The sequence below is a fragment of the Cottoperca gobio genome, chromosome 23, assembly GCF_900634415.1.
Source record: "Cottoperca gobio chromosome 23, fCotGob3.1, whole genome shotgun sequence".
In the NCBI taxonomy this organism is placed as follows: domain Eukaryota; kingdom Metazoa; phylum Chordata; class Actinopteri; order Perciformes; family Bovichtidae; genus Cottoperca; species Cottoperca gobio.
In genome coordinates, this window is record NC_041377.1 from 9,233,509 (window position 1) to 9,250,000 (window position 16,492).

Here is a 16,492-nt window from a genome sequence, read left to right on the forward strand (position 1 = left end):
GCGTCTTCATGTCTGCTTTACTTTGAGGAGTTTGTGAATGTTTATTCTACAAATGGTTTTTAAAGATGAAAGTGTTTTATCTGATGTGGATATTATAAAGAAAACACTTATTCTTTGAATTAATTATGCTATTCAACAATAACTCTTAATTTGATACATTTAATAAAAGACTTAACTGATGAATTACTTTATTTAAACTGATTTTGGTTCAAGGATATTAAAAGAAAATAAATGATAAAGTGACATTGGGTCCAGATGTTAATTATTCGGAGTGAAGAAACAAAGTGGTTCAAATTCCAGTAACACCTGCAGAAAACACCTGTGTACAGTGCATCTTAATACTGAATAAAACTCACGTGTGAAGACATTCTAATCTTTTATATCTTTATATATTTTATATTCTTTATATCTTTTATATCTTTATATCAGCACTGAGCTGCCAGCTCCTATTTGGCCCCTGAAGTCCTTCTGTCAGTAAACTGAGCAGATGGGACAAATAACTGTATATACATCAGTATTCCTGCAATACTACTGCTATACTGCTACTGCTAATACTACTGCTATGCTATACTGCTAATACTACTGCTGCTATATTGCTAATACTACTGCTGCAATACTACTAATACTACTGCTGCTATACTGCTAATACTACTGCTGCTATATTGTTAATACTACTGCTGCTATACTGCTAATACTACTGCTGCAATACTAATAATAATACTGCTGCTATACTGCTAATACTACTGCTGCTATATTGTTAATACTACTGCTGCGATACTACTAATAATACTGCTGCTATACTGCTAATACTACTGCTGCTATACTGCAAATACTACTGCTGCTATACTGCAAATACTACTGCTGCTATACTGCTAATACTACTGCTGCTATACTACTAATACTACTGCTGCTATACTACTAATACTACTGCTGCTATACTGCTAATACTACTGCTGCAATACTACTAATAATACTGCTGCTATACTGCTAATACTACTGCTGCTATACTACTGCTGCTATACTGTTAATACTACTGCTGCAATACTACTAATAATACTGCTGCTATACTATTAATACTACTGCTGCTATACTGCTAATACTACTGCTGCTATACTACTAATACTACTGCTGCTATACTACTAATACTACTGCTGCAATACTACTAATAATACTGCTGCTATACTGCTAATACTACTGCTGCTACACTACTGCTGCAATACTACTAATAATACTGCTGCTATACTGCTAATACTACTGCTGCTATACTACTAATACTACTGCTGCTATACTACTAATACTACTGCTGCTATACTGCTAATACTACTGCTGCAATACTACTAATAATACTGCTGCTATACTGCTAATACTACTGCTGCTATACTACTAATACTACTGCTGCTATACTGCTAATACTACTGCTGCTATACTGCTAATACTACTGCTGCTATATTGTTTTGTATCTAACAAACATGGAGACCTTCCCAGTTCTGCCTCTGACACTGTGGAGTCCTGAACACGGACCTGAAGCTTCTTCTTCTTCTCTTCCTGAGACAGAGGTAGTTTCAGCAGCGTTGTGGAGCTTCTGTCAGAGTTCACATTCAGCAGGCGGCTGTGTTCAATCAGCTGAAGGTAATTAACAATCTAATTATGTTGATTGGCTGAGAAACAGAGATACACCAGCCTTCACATGACGTGACTCTCGGAACATTTTGTTAATATACTTTTCATTGTGAGTAACAAACACTGTAGTCTAGTCGCTGCATGTGGAGGAGTACAAGTGTAAAGTTGCATTACAAAGTCAATCCTTACCCTGTTGTTTGTGTTCCTCTCCAACGTAAACCATGATGACAGTGTGTGTCCAGCAGGGAGCAGCATCACTGCACATTTACAGCACAGGGAACACAAAGGTTGGGACGGAATCATTCCTGCAGCTCATAGTAATCAAGTATTTATTCTTATATTAGACAATGATCGCCTACAGTTTAGTTTCAGGCTGTTAAAAGTGTAGAAATGTTCTGAAACCAGCAACACATCTGTCTACAGCCTCATTATGATTATAACTACAGTAAACTGTTGTATATGCAGCAGGTACTCTGCTGTATTCTACTGAATGATTGAAAACAGTCATTTTAAAAGCGTTTTAAAGTCGTAAATAGCGAAGCTGTGGTGTCATTACTTTATATGCATGTAATGAAAATACAAATGCCACTTAGATGGTAATGAGAAAATAAGAAAAATATATGTTATATGCAAACATCTAAACATCTAAACATTTTAATGTGAGTGTTTTTCTCTAAGCAGCTTCCAACAGCCGTTCCTTATTTTCTCAGGTGAGATGATTCAAACTATGTATTCCCTTATTGTTCAGGTGCTAACACGTTCACTTCATTTGTTTTCTTAAGATTAGTTAGGTCATTATCTAAAAAAATTATAATTCCAGAGATAACAAGATACATTTCTCAAGATGGAGATAACAACATGTCTAGAGGTAATGAGTCATTCAATGTTAAAACAATGTTTCAAAAAGTAAGAATATATAAAATATTTGTTATATCGAGATAATAACTTCAATAAAACACATACATGTACTTTATCATGTGAAAACAGGGGTAATAAAATTATTTGAACGATGGCCGTTTAGGGCTTCGGTACCTCAGATTTATGGTCCCCGTTTTAACGTGATAATTCTGCCAGCACCTGAAGGCAGCAGTGGTGAGTTCAGGCTCCTCCCACAGTGGATATGAGGAGTATGTGGCGCTGCAGCGTCACTGGAGAGAAGTCTGCAGCTGCTCCAACATCTACCTGCTCTTCACAAGCTGCAGGTAACTTCACTTTACATAAGGTTTAATGTTGTAAATGTGTTTCTTATGTGTTGTGTAATGTTGCATCAGCTGCAGGTTAGATATCTTTAACTTTGCTTTTCACAAATCTCTCAGGAACGTTAATCATTTGCATAAATGGTTGTTTTTAGCATTTGTAGCCGAGAGAAATGAAGTAAAAAATGGCAGCAGTTAAAAACTAAACGAATACAAACTCTGCACTTCACATACTAACTATAAATAGTTTTCAGGATAACTAGACTGAATGTGTATGTGCAGCGTTAGTAATACTTTGTTAGCGGTGCTTTGTGTTTATTTGAGCTGTAACAGGACAACAGCACGAACACATGTCGTCACTTTATATAATAATCACATAGTCACATAATAAATAAAGTCAATGTGAACATTTACTTTCAGCTGCTGCACTTCATAGTGTGCAGAAGCAAACTGCATGTAATGCAACTCGTAGTTTAACTACAGCAACTAGTAGATAGTTGAGTTAAAATCATATTTACTTAGTGATTCAAGTAGTTAATGAAATAAACAATTATATTGTATTTTGTTCTATCACATTGATATTGAACGACTTCAGTTCACTACACTGGATTTCTCTGTTGCTCTGCTGTAGTTCATCTTCCTCCATGAAGTCATCGTGTATTATTATTAGAAGTCTCATTTCTCTCCTGCCACTTGTTACATAAGTGGCAGGAGAGAAATGAGACTTCTTATAAAAATGAGATGCAAGTTCAAGACATGGAAGTAAATTGTTCCAGAGTAATAACGCTGCTTAGTTTGTGTTCAGAGGAACTTTGTCATCTCAAAGCTTTCTGAAGGTTTCTGAAGCTCAATCTAAAAGTGTCATTAATGAATGAGAGACAGCAATCTTTAACCGCAGCTCTGCCCACTGACCCTCCCTGCGACTTCACGCTCACACTTGTTCTTTGCTGTTTGTGTTTGCATCCTGCAGCACGGCGCCCTGCCAATATGAGCAACTGTGTGCTTTAAATGTCACGCAGTTAAAGCATCATGAGAGGCACCAACATGCTTCTCTGGAGGCACATACCAGGAGAATATTACTTTGTTTAATGTCACATTACTTATAATAAATAAAAAGATATTAAATTACACTCAGTTCGGCCTTTCTGCAAAAAATAAATATATTCCAAAATGATTTTCTTGAACTAATCCAACAGTGAACTGAACACAAATAAAACAGAATCAGTTACATTTTAAAGTGCAGTTTTCAACTGATGAATACAGAAGTTGAGGTTTTACTGTGAACAGCTGTTTGTAGATACAAACAGAATCTGAGAGAAGAGAAAAACTCTTTACCAACATAGTCTGTGTTTAACAGCTTTTTACATGAACAGCTCATTTGGGAAATTGATTTTGTTTTTCTTTTATCATTTTCCACATGCTTTGTAAATGCTCGACCAGAAGATGTTGTGGTGTCTTGTGGGACCAAAGAACAAGACACAGAAATCAAATCTAAATGAATGATTGATGCTCTCTTTTCAATATCGCCGTCTCTGCGATGTGTTTCCTGCACGAGTTGATGTTGTGATGACTATTAGAAATGATGTGCAGCCTGAAAGTGTTCTTGTTTGAAGGTTGAGTCTGACGCTGCCTCCTGCTTCAGCCTCTCTTCTGTTTCTCTTCACAGAAACACACACGATGCCGAACTGGGGCGGAGGCAACAAGTGTGCGGCGTGCTGCGGGACAGTTTACCACGCTGAGGAGGTGCAGTGTGACGGGAAGAGCTTCCACAGATGCTGCTTCCTCTGCAGTAAGTACAGCGACACATGACGGAGTCCCTTTAATACTGTGCTCCTCAACAATTCACACAAACACAAAGCTGAGACGAGAGGAAACATGACTTCAAGAAAGACAAGTTCAAGCTCCACAAACAATCTAGATGCTGCTCGTTACATAAATACAGTTTGAGGCTCGCTGCCTTTTTATTTCTCACAAACTTCACAATTTCAGCTTATATTCAACTTGTTTTTAGATTTGTGAAGTAAACATTAAATCATTAAAAATGAAACCTGGCAAAGAAACAGTGAGACTCTTCAAGTCCTTCCAGCCGACTCTTTAGGGAGGAAAAAAGGATCAACCTGCACGTAGTATTTGAATCTAGAATATAATAAAGTAAATTATTCAGTTTCACGTCCACTCAGCTCACAGCTTTTTGATTTCTCACTGTTATCGTCACTTTGTTGGACCTGGAGGATCAAGAGAAGACGGAGCAGTCTGAGCCCAGAGATGAGTTCATGCAGCAGTTCCATGAGGACACCATGAGGACAACATTAGGACAGGATGAGGACAACATTAGGACAGGATGAGGATACGATGAGGACACCATTAGAACACGATGAGGACAACATTAGGACAGGATGAGGATACGATGAGGACACCATTAGAACACGATGAGGACAACATTAGGACAGGGTGAGGACACGATGAGGACACCATTAGGACAGGATGAGGACAACATTAGAACACGATGAGGACAACATTAGGACAGGATGAGGATACGATGAGGACACCATTAGAACACGATGAGGACAACATTAGGACAGGATGAGGACAACATTAGGACAGGATGAGGATACGATGAGGACACCATTAGAACACGATGAGGACAACATTAGGACAGGGTGAGGACACGATGAGGACACCATTAGGACAGGATGAGGACAACATTAGAACACGATGAGGACAACATTAGGACAGGATGAGGATACGATGAGGACACCATTAGAACACGATGAGGACAACATTAGGACACCATGAGGACAGGATGAGGACAACATTAGGACAGGATGAGGATACGATGAGGACACCATTAGAACACGATGAGGACAACATTAGGACAGGATGAGGACACGATGAGGACACCATGAAGACACCATTAGGACAGGATGAGGACAACATTATGACACCATGAGGACACCATGAGGATACGATGAGGACACCATTAGAACACGATGAGGACAACATTAGGATAGGATGAGGATACGATGAGGACACCATTAGAACACGATGAGGACAACATTAGGACACCATGAGGACAGGATGAGGACACCATGAGGATACGATGAGGACACCATTAGAACACGATGAGGACAACATTAGGACAGGATGAGGATACGATGAGGACACCATTAGAACACGATGAGGACAACATTAGGACAGGATGAGGACACCATGAAGACACCATTAGGACAGGATGAGGACAACATTAGGACACCATGAGGACACCATGAGGACAGGATGAGGACACAATGAGGACAACATGAGGACATTAGGACACCATGAGGACAGGATGAGGACACCATGACGATACCATGAAGACATGATGACACCATGAGAGGATGAGGACACCATGAAGACATGATGAGGACACCATGACAGGATGAGGACACCATGAGGACAGGATGAGGACACCATGACGATACCATGAAGACATGATGAGGACACCATGAGAGGATGAGGACACCATGAAGACAGGATGAGGACAGGATGAGGACACCATGATGACACCATGATAGGATGAGGACACCATGAGGACATGATGAGGACACCATGAGGACATGATGCGGACACGATGAGGATAGGATGAGGATACCATGAGGACATGATGAGGACACCATGAGGATATGATGAGGACATGATGAGGACACGATGAGGACATGATGAGGACACCATGAGGACATGATGAGGACACCATGAGGACATGATGACACAATGAGGATAGGATGAGGACACTATGAGGACACGGCGTCCTCGGCTCTCCTTTGCCCTTTCCTCCACTTCTCAGTTCTGTGCATGAAAGGCAGAACTATCTCTCAGATGTAAACAGAGCCTCATGAATCTCTTTTATTCTATGCATGAAGATTTCTGATCCAACTGTAGTGGAGATAAAATAAATCTTTTATTTTGAAAGTGTTTCCACATCAGAGACTTGTTTCCAGCCAGCTGTGTGAAATCTTAAACCGTGTGAAGAACTCAACTAAACTGGTTTCTGCAACAACTCCTGCACCGTTTAAATCTTCGGCTGTTTGTCATCGACTTCATACCATATGTGGGCGTGACCTTTCTGCTGACCTTGATTTGACCCCTCGTGTTTACGTCTCCAACATGATGTCACATTTCAGCGGAGCTCAAGAGTTAGTTGTGTGGTTTTATTTGATTCGTTTTATTTATTTAGGATATTTTAACATTGAAATCAATTAAGTCATTGCTCTTTGGTGTACTTGCATAATTATATATTATATTATCATTATGTCGGTGGCATAAAATGGTCTCAAAATGACTAATAATTGATCATACTGATCGCAGGAAGATTAACTGACTGTGTGTGTGTGTGTGTGTGTGTCCTCAGTGGTCTGCAGGAAGGGCTTAGACAGCACCACGCTGGCTATTCACGACAAGGAGATCTACTGCAGGTCCTGCTACGGGAAGAAGTACGGGCCGAAAGGCTACGGCTACGGTCAGGGGGCTGGGACACTCAACATGGACCGAGGGGAGCGGCTGGGAATCAAACACGAAGAGTAAGCTGCGCTGCTCGTTATAATAATCAAGATAAACATCAACTCATCTCTAGTTAGAAACAATTAGGAGCTGAATCTGTCAGTCAGGGTTAACTCTGATCACCAAACCGTTTGTGTAACGCGTCCTGTCAGTCCAGACTCCAGTTAGGTCCAAACTGCGTCTGGATCTCTTCCCTCCCTTTCTGTCTCTCTGCATGAACACATTTTTGAGAAAGTAAATAAACCCTGACGGGTATTCTGGCGTATCGTCTTCCTCTTTATTGAATCCAGCTTGGCTGCAGCAGTTCTGGCTGCTGTGGTAGAAGCTGCAGATCCAAGAGAAGAAGCTGAAGTCTGACTTTAATACATCATCAGTTCGTGTTCACGGCTTTCGAAACGGCTCTACTTTCTACTGGAACAGATCCTGACACCTGAAGAGTGGACTGTGAATGTGTCCTGATAGATACACACACATACACATACACATACACATACACACACACATACACACACACAGCTCCCCTGTTTGTTTCCTCAGGCGTCAGGTGGTGATGTTATGAAAGAGTTTATGTAACCAGCAGGATCCCGGCTCTCTGTGCTCGGCCACAAAGGGCTTCATTCAGGGGCCGCCGGGCAGTCAGTCACCCTCCGATAAGCTGCAGTGAGCCCGGCTCACTTTCATGTCTGATACAGAACTGAGGGGTTATGACTGCAGACAGGTCCATTAGTAAATGAGTTTTCAGAAGGAAAGAGCTTCACTTTCGTTTAAAAAATCACATATCCGTCTGAAACAAACGTCTTAATTGGTGTTAAAATGTCAAATTAATCTTTCAAAAGTCTTAGAAATGCTAAAACATGGGGATTTTATGATTCCTTTTTTAACATTGCAATTTAAAATAATTTTCCTCTAACGTCTCACAGATCAAGAGAGTGGCAATAGACTCAAAGTCTCCGTGTGCTTCATGTTTTCCCTCCGCAGGACTCAGACTCACAGACCGACCACCAACACCAACACCTCCAAATTTGCCCAGAAGTTTGGAGGTTCGGAGAAATGTGGCCGGTGTGGAGACTCTGTGTATGCAGCCGAGAAGATCATGGGGGCGGGCAAGGTGAGCGTTTTAAAACTCAATGTTGACACCTCACCTCGGGGGGGGGGGGGGTCTGAGGATCCAGTCATCGTCCTGCAGCTCTGCTCTGATGTTCATCCCAGAGCTGAAGCTGCAGTGTGACTTTATGGTTAATCTGCATGTGTTGCATATGTGGCAGATTATTTATTATCATAGTATTTCTCTGAGCCACACTAGTGACGGTCTCTACACATACACATGTTCACGTTGTGTCACACACACACGCTGCTGAGAGATGATTATTATTTAAAATAAGTGCACTGCAGACAGATGAAGATGAAAGTTAATCACTGATCAAACCTCATCAGTCAAACACTAATGTTCAGTTTTAGCAACTGTAACATCACAGCACTAAAGCAGGAGCTGCGTCTCCTACTGAGAGAACACAAATCCTGTTTCCTGACTGAAGCCATCCCATAATAAAGTTTGCAGCTTCCTCTCGTGCGAGGTTGTGTGGACTCTGGATGTTTGAGACTTGCAGTAGATGAAGTCACGAGATGTTGCAGGATGAATCTTCTGTCGCTGATCGAGTGCAGATTCACACACGAGCTGTTTCACAGCCGGTGATGTCATCGGCGCTGAAAGTTTCCTAATTCATCGGCCGAAGTGTAACCTCTAATGTTCTGTGTGATGAAGACATTCGGGAAGACCCCCAGACTGAATGATGACATATGCTCCGAGAAACATCTGCAGTCATAACTGCAAACACACAAATCCTTTTCATTATATTATATGTAGCAGAAAAGCTTGAAGCCAGACTAGAACCGCTGAACAATAAAGTCTCTTTCTCCTCGTAGCCGTGGCATAAGAACTGCTTCCGCTGTGCAAAGTGTGGCAAGAGCCTGGAGTCGACCACTCAGACCGAGAAGGACGGAGAAATCTACTGCAAAGGTGAGATGAAACCAAAACTGTGTTCCAGTCATGTGCCGAGCCGTAGTTACACATTCAATTGTTTTACATGCGCGTGCAAATCAAGAGGAACAATTTCTAATCTCTTCCAGACACAAGTTTACAAAATGAAGCAGTTGTTGGTCACTTGAACAGAAGTCAGATGGGGAAAAACTGTTTTTTCAAACTTGGGAATCACTACAACCGCAAGGTCTTTGAACATAAAGGAGCACCACCTTTATTCAGCTGATGGTGCAGTGGGAAGGAGATCAGCTGAGGAGACACACACACACACACACTCACACTCTGTCTGTTCGGCTGGATCACACTTCACCTTCTGCAGCCTGACTGACCTCCTCACCAGCACCTGACAGGAGGGTTTGGTTAACGGACGTCAGCAGATGGATGTTTGCTGAATGTCATAATGAAACTTTGTTGTTTTGGACGGCAGCCCGGAGAGGAAACAGAAAGTTAAAGATCTTTATACACACGTTTTCTATTCTGGGGGATTAGACTGCTCAGGTTGAAGGAGGTCAAAACTGCTAGAATTACATGAAACAGGAAAATGAGATCAAGTTAAACCTCAACACAAACATCTTTTTTCCAAATGCAGGATGAGTCCTAAAGATGCAGGAAGAGTCCTAAAGATGAGTCCAAAGATGAGACCTAAAGATGCAGGATGAGTCTTAAAGATGAGTCTTAAAGATGCAGATGTGCAGCTCAGTGAGTCAGACTGTTCCAGCTCGGTGCTCGTCATACGACAGTCTTTCAAAGGGTTTTATGTTTAAATCATTCTGTAATCCTCCTTAAATACGACACCCTCTAATGTGCAGTTTTCTGGACTTCGATATAAAGACATTGGCTCAACAGATCTTTAACATTCAAGCTGCATTTAAAACATCTGAACTGAAGACTTTGTCAAGAGAAACGTTTGTATTAACATAAAGCAAAGATGTGCGTGTGTGTGTGTTTAAACTCATTCCCCCTGCAACAGGATCCTCTTCAGGTTTTGCAATCAGGCTATAGTTTTATTCTTTCCTGTGTTTCCCTCCGCAGCTTGTTACGCCAAGAACTTCGGGCCCAAAGGTTTTGGTTACGGCCAAACAGCTGGCGCTGTGGTTCATGCTCAGTGAGACGAACACCTTTTAGATTCTTCTGTCCAACATCAAACAGCTCGTGTGTCTCCCTCGTGTGCTTTTATGTTGAAGCTCATGATACAAATAAAAACATTTACAAACGTGTTCACATTTGACTGTATTTTATTATTAAAGCCATTAAAACTGAACCATGCCCATATGTTTACATCTGAAGCGGAGTTACAGTGATGTCTGAAGGTGGGCAGAGAGGCACTGGAGATGATTATGTGCTTTATCTTTTTTAAATTTAAATTTTATCCCACATGATGAGGTGACTGGGGAAACTTCAGGCTGCTGGAAGAACTAGTGAGGACTGAATCCATGTCCTGGATGAGCTGGGAGTGCTAAACTCTGCCCGACAAACACAAACACACGCCTGCATTCACCTCCCGTCTCCTAAAGGCTTTGACACGAGTGGTTCGTCACTGATATGAAATCAAGTCATGACCTTTGACCTTTAATGCACATAAACTAGCTGCGTGTTGTCTTTGCAGGGCAGACATGACATCAGTGGTTGTTAGCTGTGGGAGTGAAACATGGAATGACCGTCCTCCTCCTCCTCCTGATGATGCAAACATGAGGCCTTTATGTAATATAACCTCCCGCTGTCCTTTAAACTATTCAATGACCACATCTCAGCTTTTAGAAAACAAAAACAAAAAATTTTGGCGTCTGCCTTTAGTTCTCTAGTGTCTTTGCTTTACAATTTGTACATCCAGTGGTATAACAAACCCAGCGATGTATGACAGGAATTAAAAACCCCTTTAGGATGACTGGAGTCAACAAGCATGAACATTCAGATATATCACACACCTGCACAGGAGGCCCGACTGGAAGAACGCTTCCACTAAACACACTGATCTGAGAGGAAGAAACCAACGGAAGAAAACAGACAAACGAACGTAATGCAGAAAAGTACTTGCAAATACTTAACATTCACTATATACAGACACGTGTCTGCCAGCTGTCCCAAGCATCGTACATGCAGTGTAATTCTCGGCAGGGGTTAAAATGCCTATAGACAGCAGTGTCGGACATCACTAAAAGCTACAGTCATACACTTGGAGTATAGTCACTTCTTCTTCTCTCCTGTTCGGTGTGAAGAAACCCCCCCAAACTAAAAGAGAAAGAAAAGTTTCCAGGAGCACCTTCAACTAACACTGACGAAAAGAAAACAAAGATATCGTTTATGTACAGGTGCACATTGTCAACCCTTCAGTCGAGACAGGAAGTGATGGGAGCGGCCATGTCTGATAGGCCCCTCCTCCTCCAATCTGTAAACGATGGACGCGTCGCTGTGACGCGGGGGTTCAGTTACAGCCAAAAAACAAACAACTAAAAAAAAAAACAAAAAACAAAAAACAAAAGATCAGTGCAAAGTTGTCGGCAGACAAAAGACAAACAAAAAAATACGATTTTACAGCTTTCTGAGAAAAACACACGTGGAATGAACCGTTCTTGTAAACTCGTCCTTCTGCTGCGTTCTTCTTCTTACTGCTAATAAATACGCTGGCGTACCTCGTACCCGTCGATACAGTTTCACGATGTAGTTCCCGGGCTTCCACGTCAAACAGCTACAGGTACTTGATTAATATCTTCTCATAAAAACCTACTCCGCTAAAATGATGTGAAATGTAAAAATGATGGTGCTAGAACATAGTTACTTTATGTATAAATAGTTTTAAAATAAATATACCTGTATCACATTGTCTGTAGGATATTTCCCGTCACGTCTACAGTGGTGGCCGCTGCAGGTTTCCCCTTCATGCACAAGTCCTGCGTTTAAAACTGCCCAACAAGCGTTTCTCAGCAGGGGAGGAGTTGGACTCCTGCAGCGGCTCCACCTGTGACACTTTCCTCTGATAAGTTCAACTATGTTGGCAAATCCTCATCAGCCCGACTCTAACGTCACCCGGTGCAAAATCAAGACGTTAAAAAGACATTCCCTTATTTCTATCATACTTAAAAACAGATTCATGATTTAAAAAACTAAACAAAAGAAAAACTTTCCTTCAGCTTCTCTGAACACCAGTTGAGTTTCACAGGAACAGCAGAGTTCCTGAAACAGAAACAAAATCATACGTACAGGGCACATCGACAGGGACACCATAAATAAGGATGTGAAGAGGGTGGAGCTGCTGAAGGTGCAGCGTCTCCGTACAAACAGAAGAGCTTTTATTTTGTATTTCCTCTCGTCCTCTCCGTCGTGCCTGGCAGCAACGCACCGTCCAAAGGGCTCGGGAGGAGAGACGAGGGGGGGGGGGGGGGGGGGGGGGGGGGGGGGGGGGGGGGGGGGGGGGGGGGGGAGCAGTGGAGGTACAGTAATGACGTCTGATGTTGTACAATAGTAGTAGTTGTAATAGTAGTAAAGGTGTGGGGGAGGAGGGGGGGTGTAGGTGTGGTGTTGCCCCGTAACAGCATGCTAGTCTTGGCTGATTTTTTTTCTAAGTATTTTGATCGGTGAGGGAGAGATGGTCCAAACAAGCAAGCGCTCCGAGAACAGCATCGCTCCGATATGAACTCCGGGTGGGGGAGGGGGGGTTAGGGAGGGAAATCCTTCCAAAATGACTTCCACCCGGCGACACTAGACTCCCCCCTGCCGCCCCCCCCCCCCCCGCGTCTTCCTCCTCAGCTTCGTCCTCTACACCAGCTGGTAGCCCGAGCCAGACGTCTGGTCGTATTCTATTGTGTACTGCGTGGTCCAGTCCACCGCCACGGGCCGGATCAGGCCGCAGCAGCGGATCTCGAAGAAATCTATGAGGTTTCTGATGCAGCCGTGGCTGCAAGGGGGGGGGGGGGGAGGAAACAGGATCAGCACCATCGATTATTTCATACATGTATTTAACTCTTAATGCATTATTACGCCGGCACTATTCACAGCTGCATGAACACATGAATTCTCGAGACCAAAAACTTCTTTCTGAGGTCAGTGACCTTTGACCCCCAAACTTGAGAGATTTGGGAACCCCTTGATGTTATTACTGAACCAGAGATTAAACACAGAGCTCTTACTTGAAGGGGCTTTCGATGGACGTGGCCGTGACTTTAAAGTGCTTGTATCTCCGCGCGTTCATCCTCTCGTTGGTGGTGATTCCCAGCGCTGCGATCTAAGAGCAACACACACATATAACTTCTGATTCCAACACATCACAGCAATCGTCACTGACGTCAGGGAACAACGATCTACGTTTGCGTATTAAAAGCTGTAAATGCAGACCTGGTAGAGCTGACACATGATGAGCACGGCCACCCACATGAAGTGGAAGATGCTGTTGAGGAACATCCAGAACATCCAGGGGAGAGCAGGAGGCGATCTGGGTCAGGTAGAGCCAGAAACCATCCTTGGCGTAACTGGTGGCACAGTGGATCCTCCAGTCTGAGGCAGCAGAGCAGAGAAGTTAACACACAAACACAACCAGGGAAACGTTTGAGAGGTTCTTCTACTCACAGCAGATGCAGCCGTAGATCATCCAGCAGATCATGCAGAGCAGGAAGAAAAGATAACCCATGAAGTAACGGTGGTTTCCACTTCCTGTGGAGAAAACAGACCACATTCAATCATCTCCGGCCAGAATGAAAACGCAATGCTGAGCCTGTTTATGTACCGTCTGCAGCTTCACACACACCACACACACACACACACGTCTTCACACACACAGGTCTTCACACACACACGTCTTCACACAGGTCTTCACACACACACACAGGTCTTCACACATACGTCTTCACACACACACATCTTCACACACACACGTCTTCACACACACACACACACACACACACACACACACACAGGTCTTCACACACACACACGTCTTCACACACACACGTCTTCACACACACACACACACACACAGGTCTTCACACACACACACGTCTTCACACACACACGTCTTCACACACACACGTCTTCACACACACACGTCTTCACACACACACGTCTTCACACACACGTCTTTTCTTTTACATGTTGACTGTTTTATTTAAGTTTTTCCACCTCTGATATATAATTGCCTCATCAGTTATGATCCGACTACATTTACAACGACACATTTAATGTCTGAAAGAAACACAAACCTGCATCACGAACTATTGTGTTTGATATTTCCAAACTTCTTCAGAAATCTTTTCAGCCCCCGGTCGTCATGAAACAGAGCTTGTTGTTAGTTTAGCTTGTTTCTACACGTTTAAAGCTTCTTCCTGACCTCCTGCTTTCACAACCCAGTGCTCCGAGCCCCCTGCACTCCTTCCTTCCACAACCGTCTCCGGTCTCTGACACGATCCTGCACACACACTCGCTTCCTGCACAGCTTCAGTGAAGCCTTTAGTTTTATCCCTGAACACGTTAAACTGACCTGCAGGTCTACAAGGAATGATGTGCGCTGCAACGCTAACCTTCCCTTTAGACTATCTACGGAGCTGATTTAATAACAAGTCTCAGTCTGGGGAAGAAATGACAAGCAGCTGTTTGTGTGTTTGACGCACCGACACAGTTCCCCACCCAGGGGCAGTGGTGGTCGAACTTGGCGATGCAGCGGTTGCACACGGCGCAGTGTTTGGACCTGATGGGCTTCCGTATCTGAAAGGAAACAGTTAAAAGTTGTTTATTATTGCCGTTTTCCTCTGAACGCATCATCCTGTAAGAGGAGTCGGACTTTACCAAGCAGGTGCTGCAGAATATGCTCAGGTCCAGGCTGCCCGTCTCTGCCAGCTCCACAATAGTCTGGAGGAAGGAAACAACAAACAAAACAAAAGCAGGATTAAACAGTAAATGAATGAACTGAGAAATGCATCTTGCTGCGGTCTAATTGGCGCCGCAACAAAAGACCCAGTGAGGCCGGGGCTTCCAGCTCAACGGTCACTGGAAGCTGATTCACCAGACAAAAGATAAACTACAAGAGTTACTGTTCGTCATTAGTTTCATCTTTTTAAAGCAACATACTTTAATCTAATCTGCACAAATAAGATTCATTTTCCTCTTCTGTGTTTGCTTTTACAGCAATAAACACTTTACATCTCTGTGCGGAAACTAAACATGCAAACATCAGAGGGAACCTGAAGCCTTTGATCCAGAGTTCTGCACTAACAATGCAGAGTAAATTTAGCTCTTCGTCAATCACAGGCCGGTGTGATGCAGAGCTTCTGTTGTTCGCCCATTAGAGGGATAACGAGGCTCCGCCACCGAGCACTGAACCCAGAGTTCAGAGCTGAAAGGTTCTGTTTTCACTGCACCAACATTAACGCTTCATATAGAGAAACGACACAAATCAAACCATTCAAAAGAAGAAAACAAATCATCACAAGATTCAAACATTTCTTCCAAAGCACGTTCCTGCTGCTCCTTCCTTTCCTGTAACTTCACCTTTTTCTTCTGCTCCTCTGACGCTTTGATAATTCCTGGATCAGACTTCCAGGATTTGCCAAAGTTGTAGAACAGAGCCAGAGTGTTCAGCAGGAAGGGCAGGTGCACGGTGACGAAGGGGAGATGTGCAGCGAGGTTAAGGAAGACGTTTGATTCTTATTGTAAAGAGTTCAGTTCATCAGTGAAATGATAGCATCCTTCTGTCTGTCTGCTTCATATGAAGGCCGGTCTATCTGTCTATACACATACATACACATATATATGTATATGTATATGTGTATAGACAGAACCTGTCTGAGAATCATGTATTGAAGTCAAAACATCAATACATTTATTTCCTGTATTTTTACAATGAGTCAGATTGACGTGTATAACACGGACAGATTGGAGATTATATGTAACAGATGTAATCTGATTAGCAGCAGAGTCATCCAGATGTGCATGAGTCAGCAGAATCCCACAGGAAACAGCCGAGTTACACAAACACTGAACCTGCTGATGTGTGAACAAACAGCAGACGTGTTACAGTCACCACTTTGAAATACCGCTCCAGAAAGCTGGATATGTTACTTCTTTGTGGATGAAATATTTATAAATATAATAGTTCCACATGTGTATATTCATACTC

General features: G+C 42.8%; 2 protein-coding genes across 4 annotated transcripts in view; one reads left to right on the plus strand and one right to left on the minus strand.

Annotated features, from left to right (window-relative positions):
* Window positions 1–1,684: 1,684 nt before the first annotated feature.
* On the plus strand, window positions 1,685–10,607 carry csrp2 (cysteine and glycine-rich protein 2). Of its 3 annotated transcripts, XM_029461739.1 has the most exons (9): window positions 1,685–1,729; window positions 1,852–1,907; window positions 2,302–2,330; window positions 2,695–2,822; window positions 4,483–4,605; window positions 7,204–7,372; window positions 8,331–8,460; window positions 9,276–9,369; window positions 10,423–10,607. In XM_029461739.1, exons 4-9 carry the CDS (start codon window positions 2,741–2,743, stop codon window positions 10,497–10,499), a joined length of 675 nt encoding a protein of 224 aa, XP_029317599.1. In that variant the 5' UTR covers window positions 1,685–1,729; window positions 1,852–1,907; window positions 2,302–2,330; window positions 2,695–2,740; the 3' UTR covers window positions 10,500–10,607. The 3 variants fall into 3 exon arrangements, with proteins under 3 accessions (XP_029317599.1, XP_029317600.1, XP_029317601.1); XM_029461740.1 differs by lacking the exon at window positions 2,302–2,330 and having other exon boundaries at window positions 1,714–1,729; XM_029461741.1 differs by lacking the exons at window positions 1,685–1,729; window positions 1,852–1,907 and having other exon boundaries at window positions 2,314–2,330; window positions 2,704–2,822.
* A 2,196-nt stretch (window positions 10,608–12,803) lies between these two features.
* The window catches only part of zdhhc17 (zDHHC palmitoyltransferase 17), a 19,987-nt gene continuing 16,298 nt past the window's right edge, over window positions 12,804–16,492 (minus strand). The window contains 8 exon segments of the mRNA XM_029461738.1: window positions 12,804–13,282; window positions 13,515–13,609; window positions 13,720–13,800; window positions 13,802–13,878; window positions 13,951–14,034; window positions 14,988–15,081; window positions 15,163–15,225; window positions 15,865–15,989. Of these exon segments, the coding sequence (XP_029317598.1) occupies window positions 13,144–13,282; window positions 13,515–13,609; window positions 13,720–13,800; window positions 13,802–13,878; window positions 13,951–14,034; window positions 14,988–15,081; window positions 15,163–15,225; window positions 15,865–15,989 (758 nt within the window). The 3' untranslated portion in view covers window positions 12,804–13,143.

Coding starts and splice junctions, on each gene's coding strand:
- csrp2 (XM_029461739.1), top strand. CDS start 2,741: ATGAGGAGTATGTGGCGCTGCAGCGTCACTGGAGAGAAGTCTGCAGCT. Junction 4,606..7,203: donor CAGATGCTGCTTCCTCTGCA/GTAAGTACAGCG, acceptor GTGTGTCCTCAG/TGGTCTGCAGGAAGGGCTTA. Junction 8,461..9,275: donor AGATCATGGGGGCGGGCAAG/GTGAGCGTTTTA, acceptor TTCTCCTCGTAG/CCGTGGCATAAGAACTGCTT.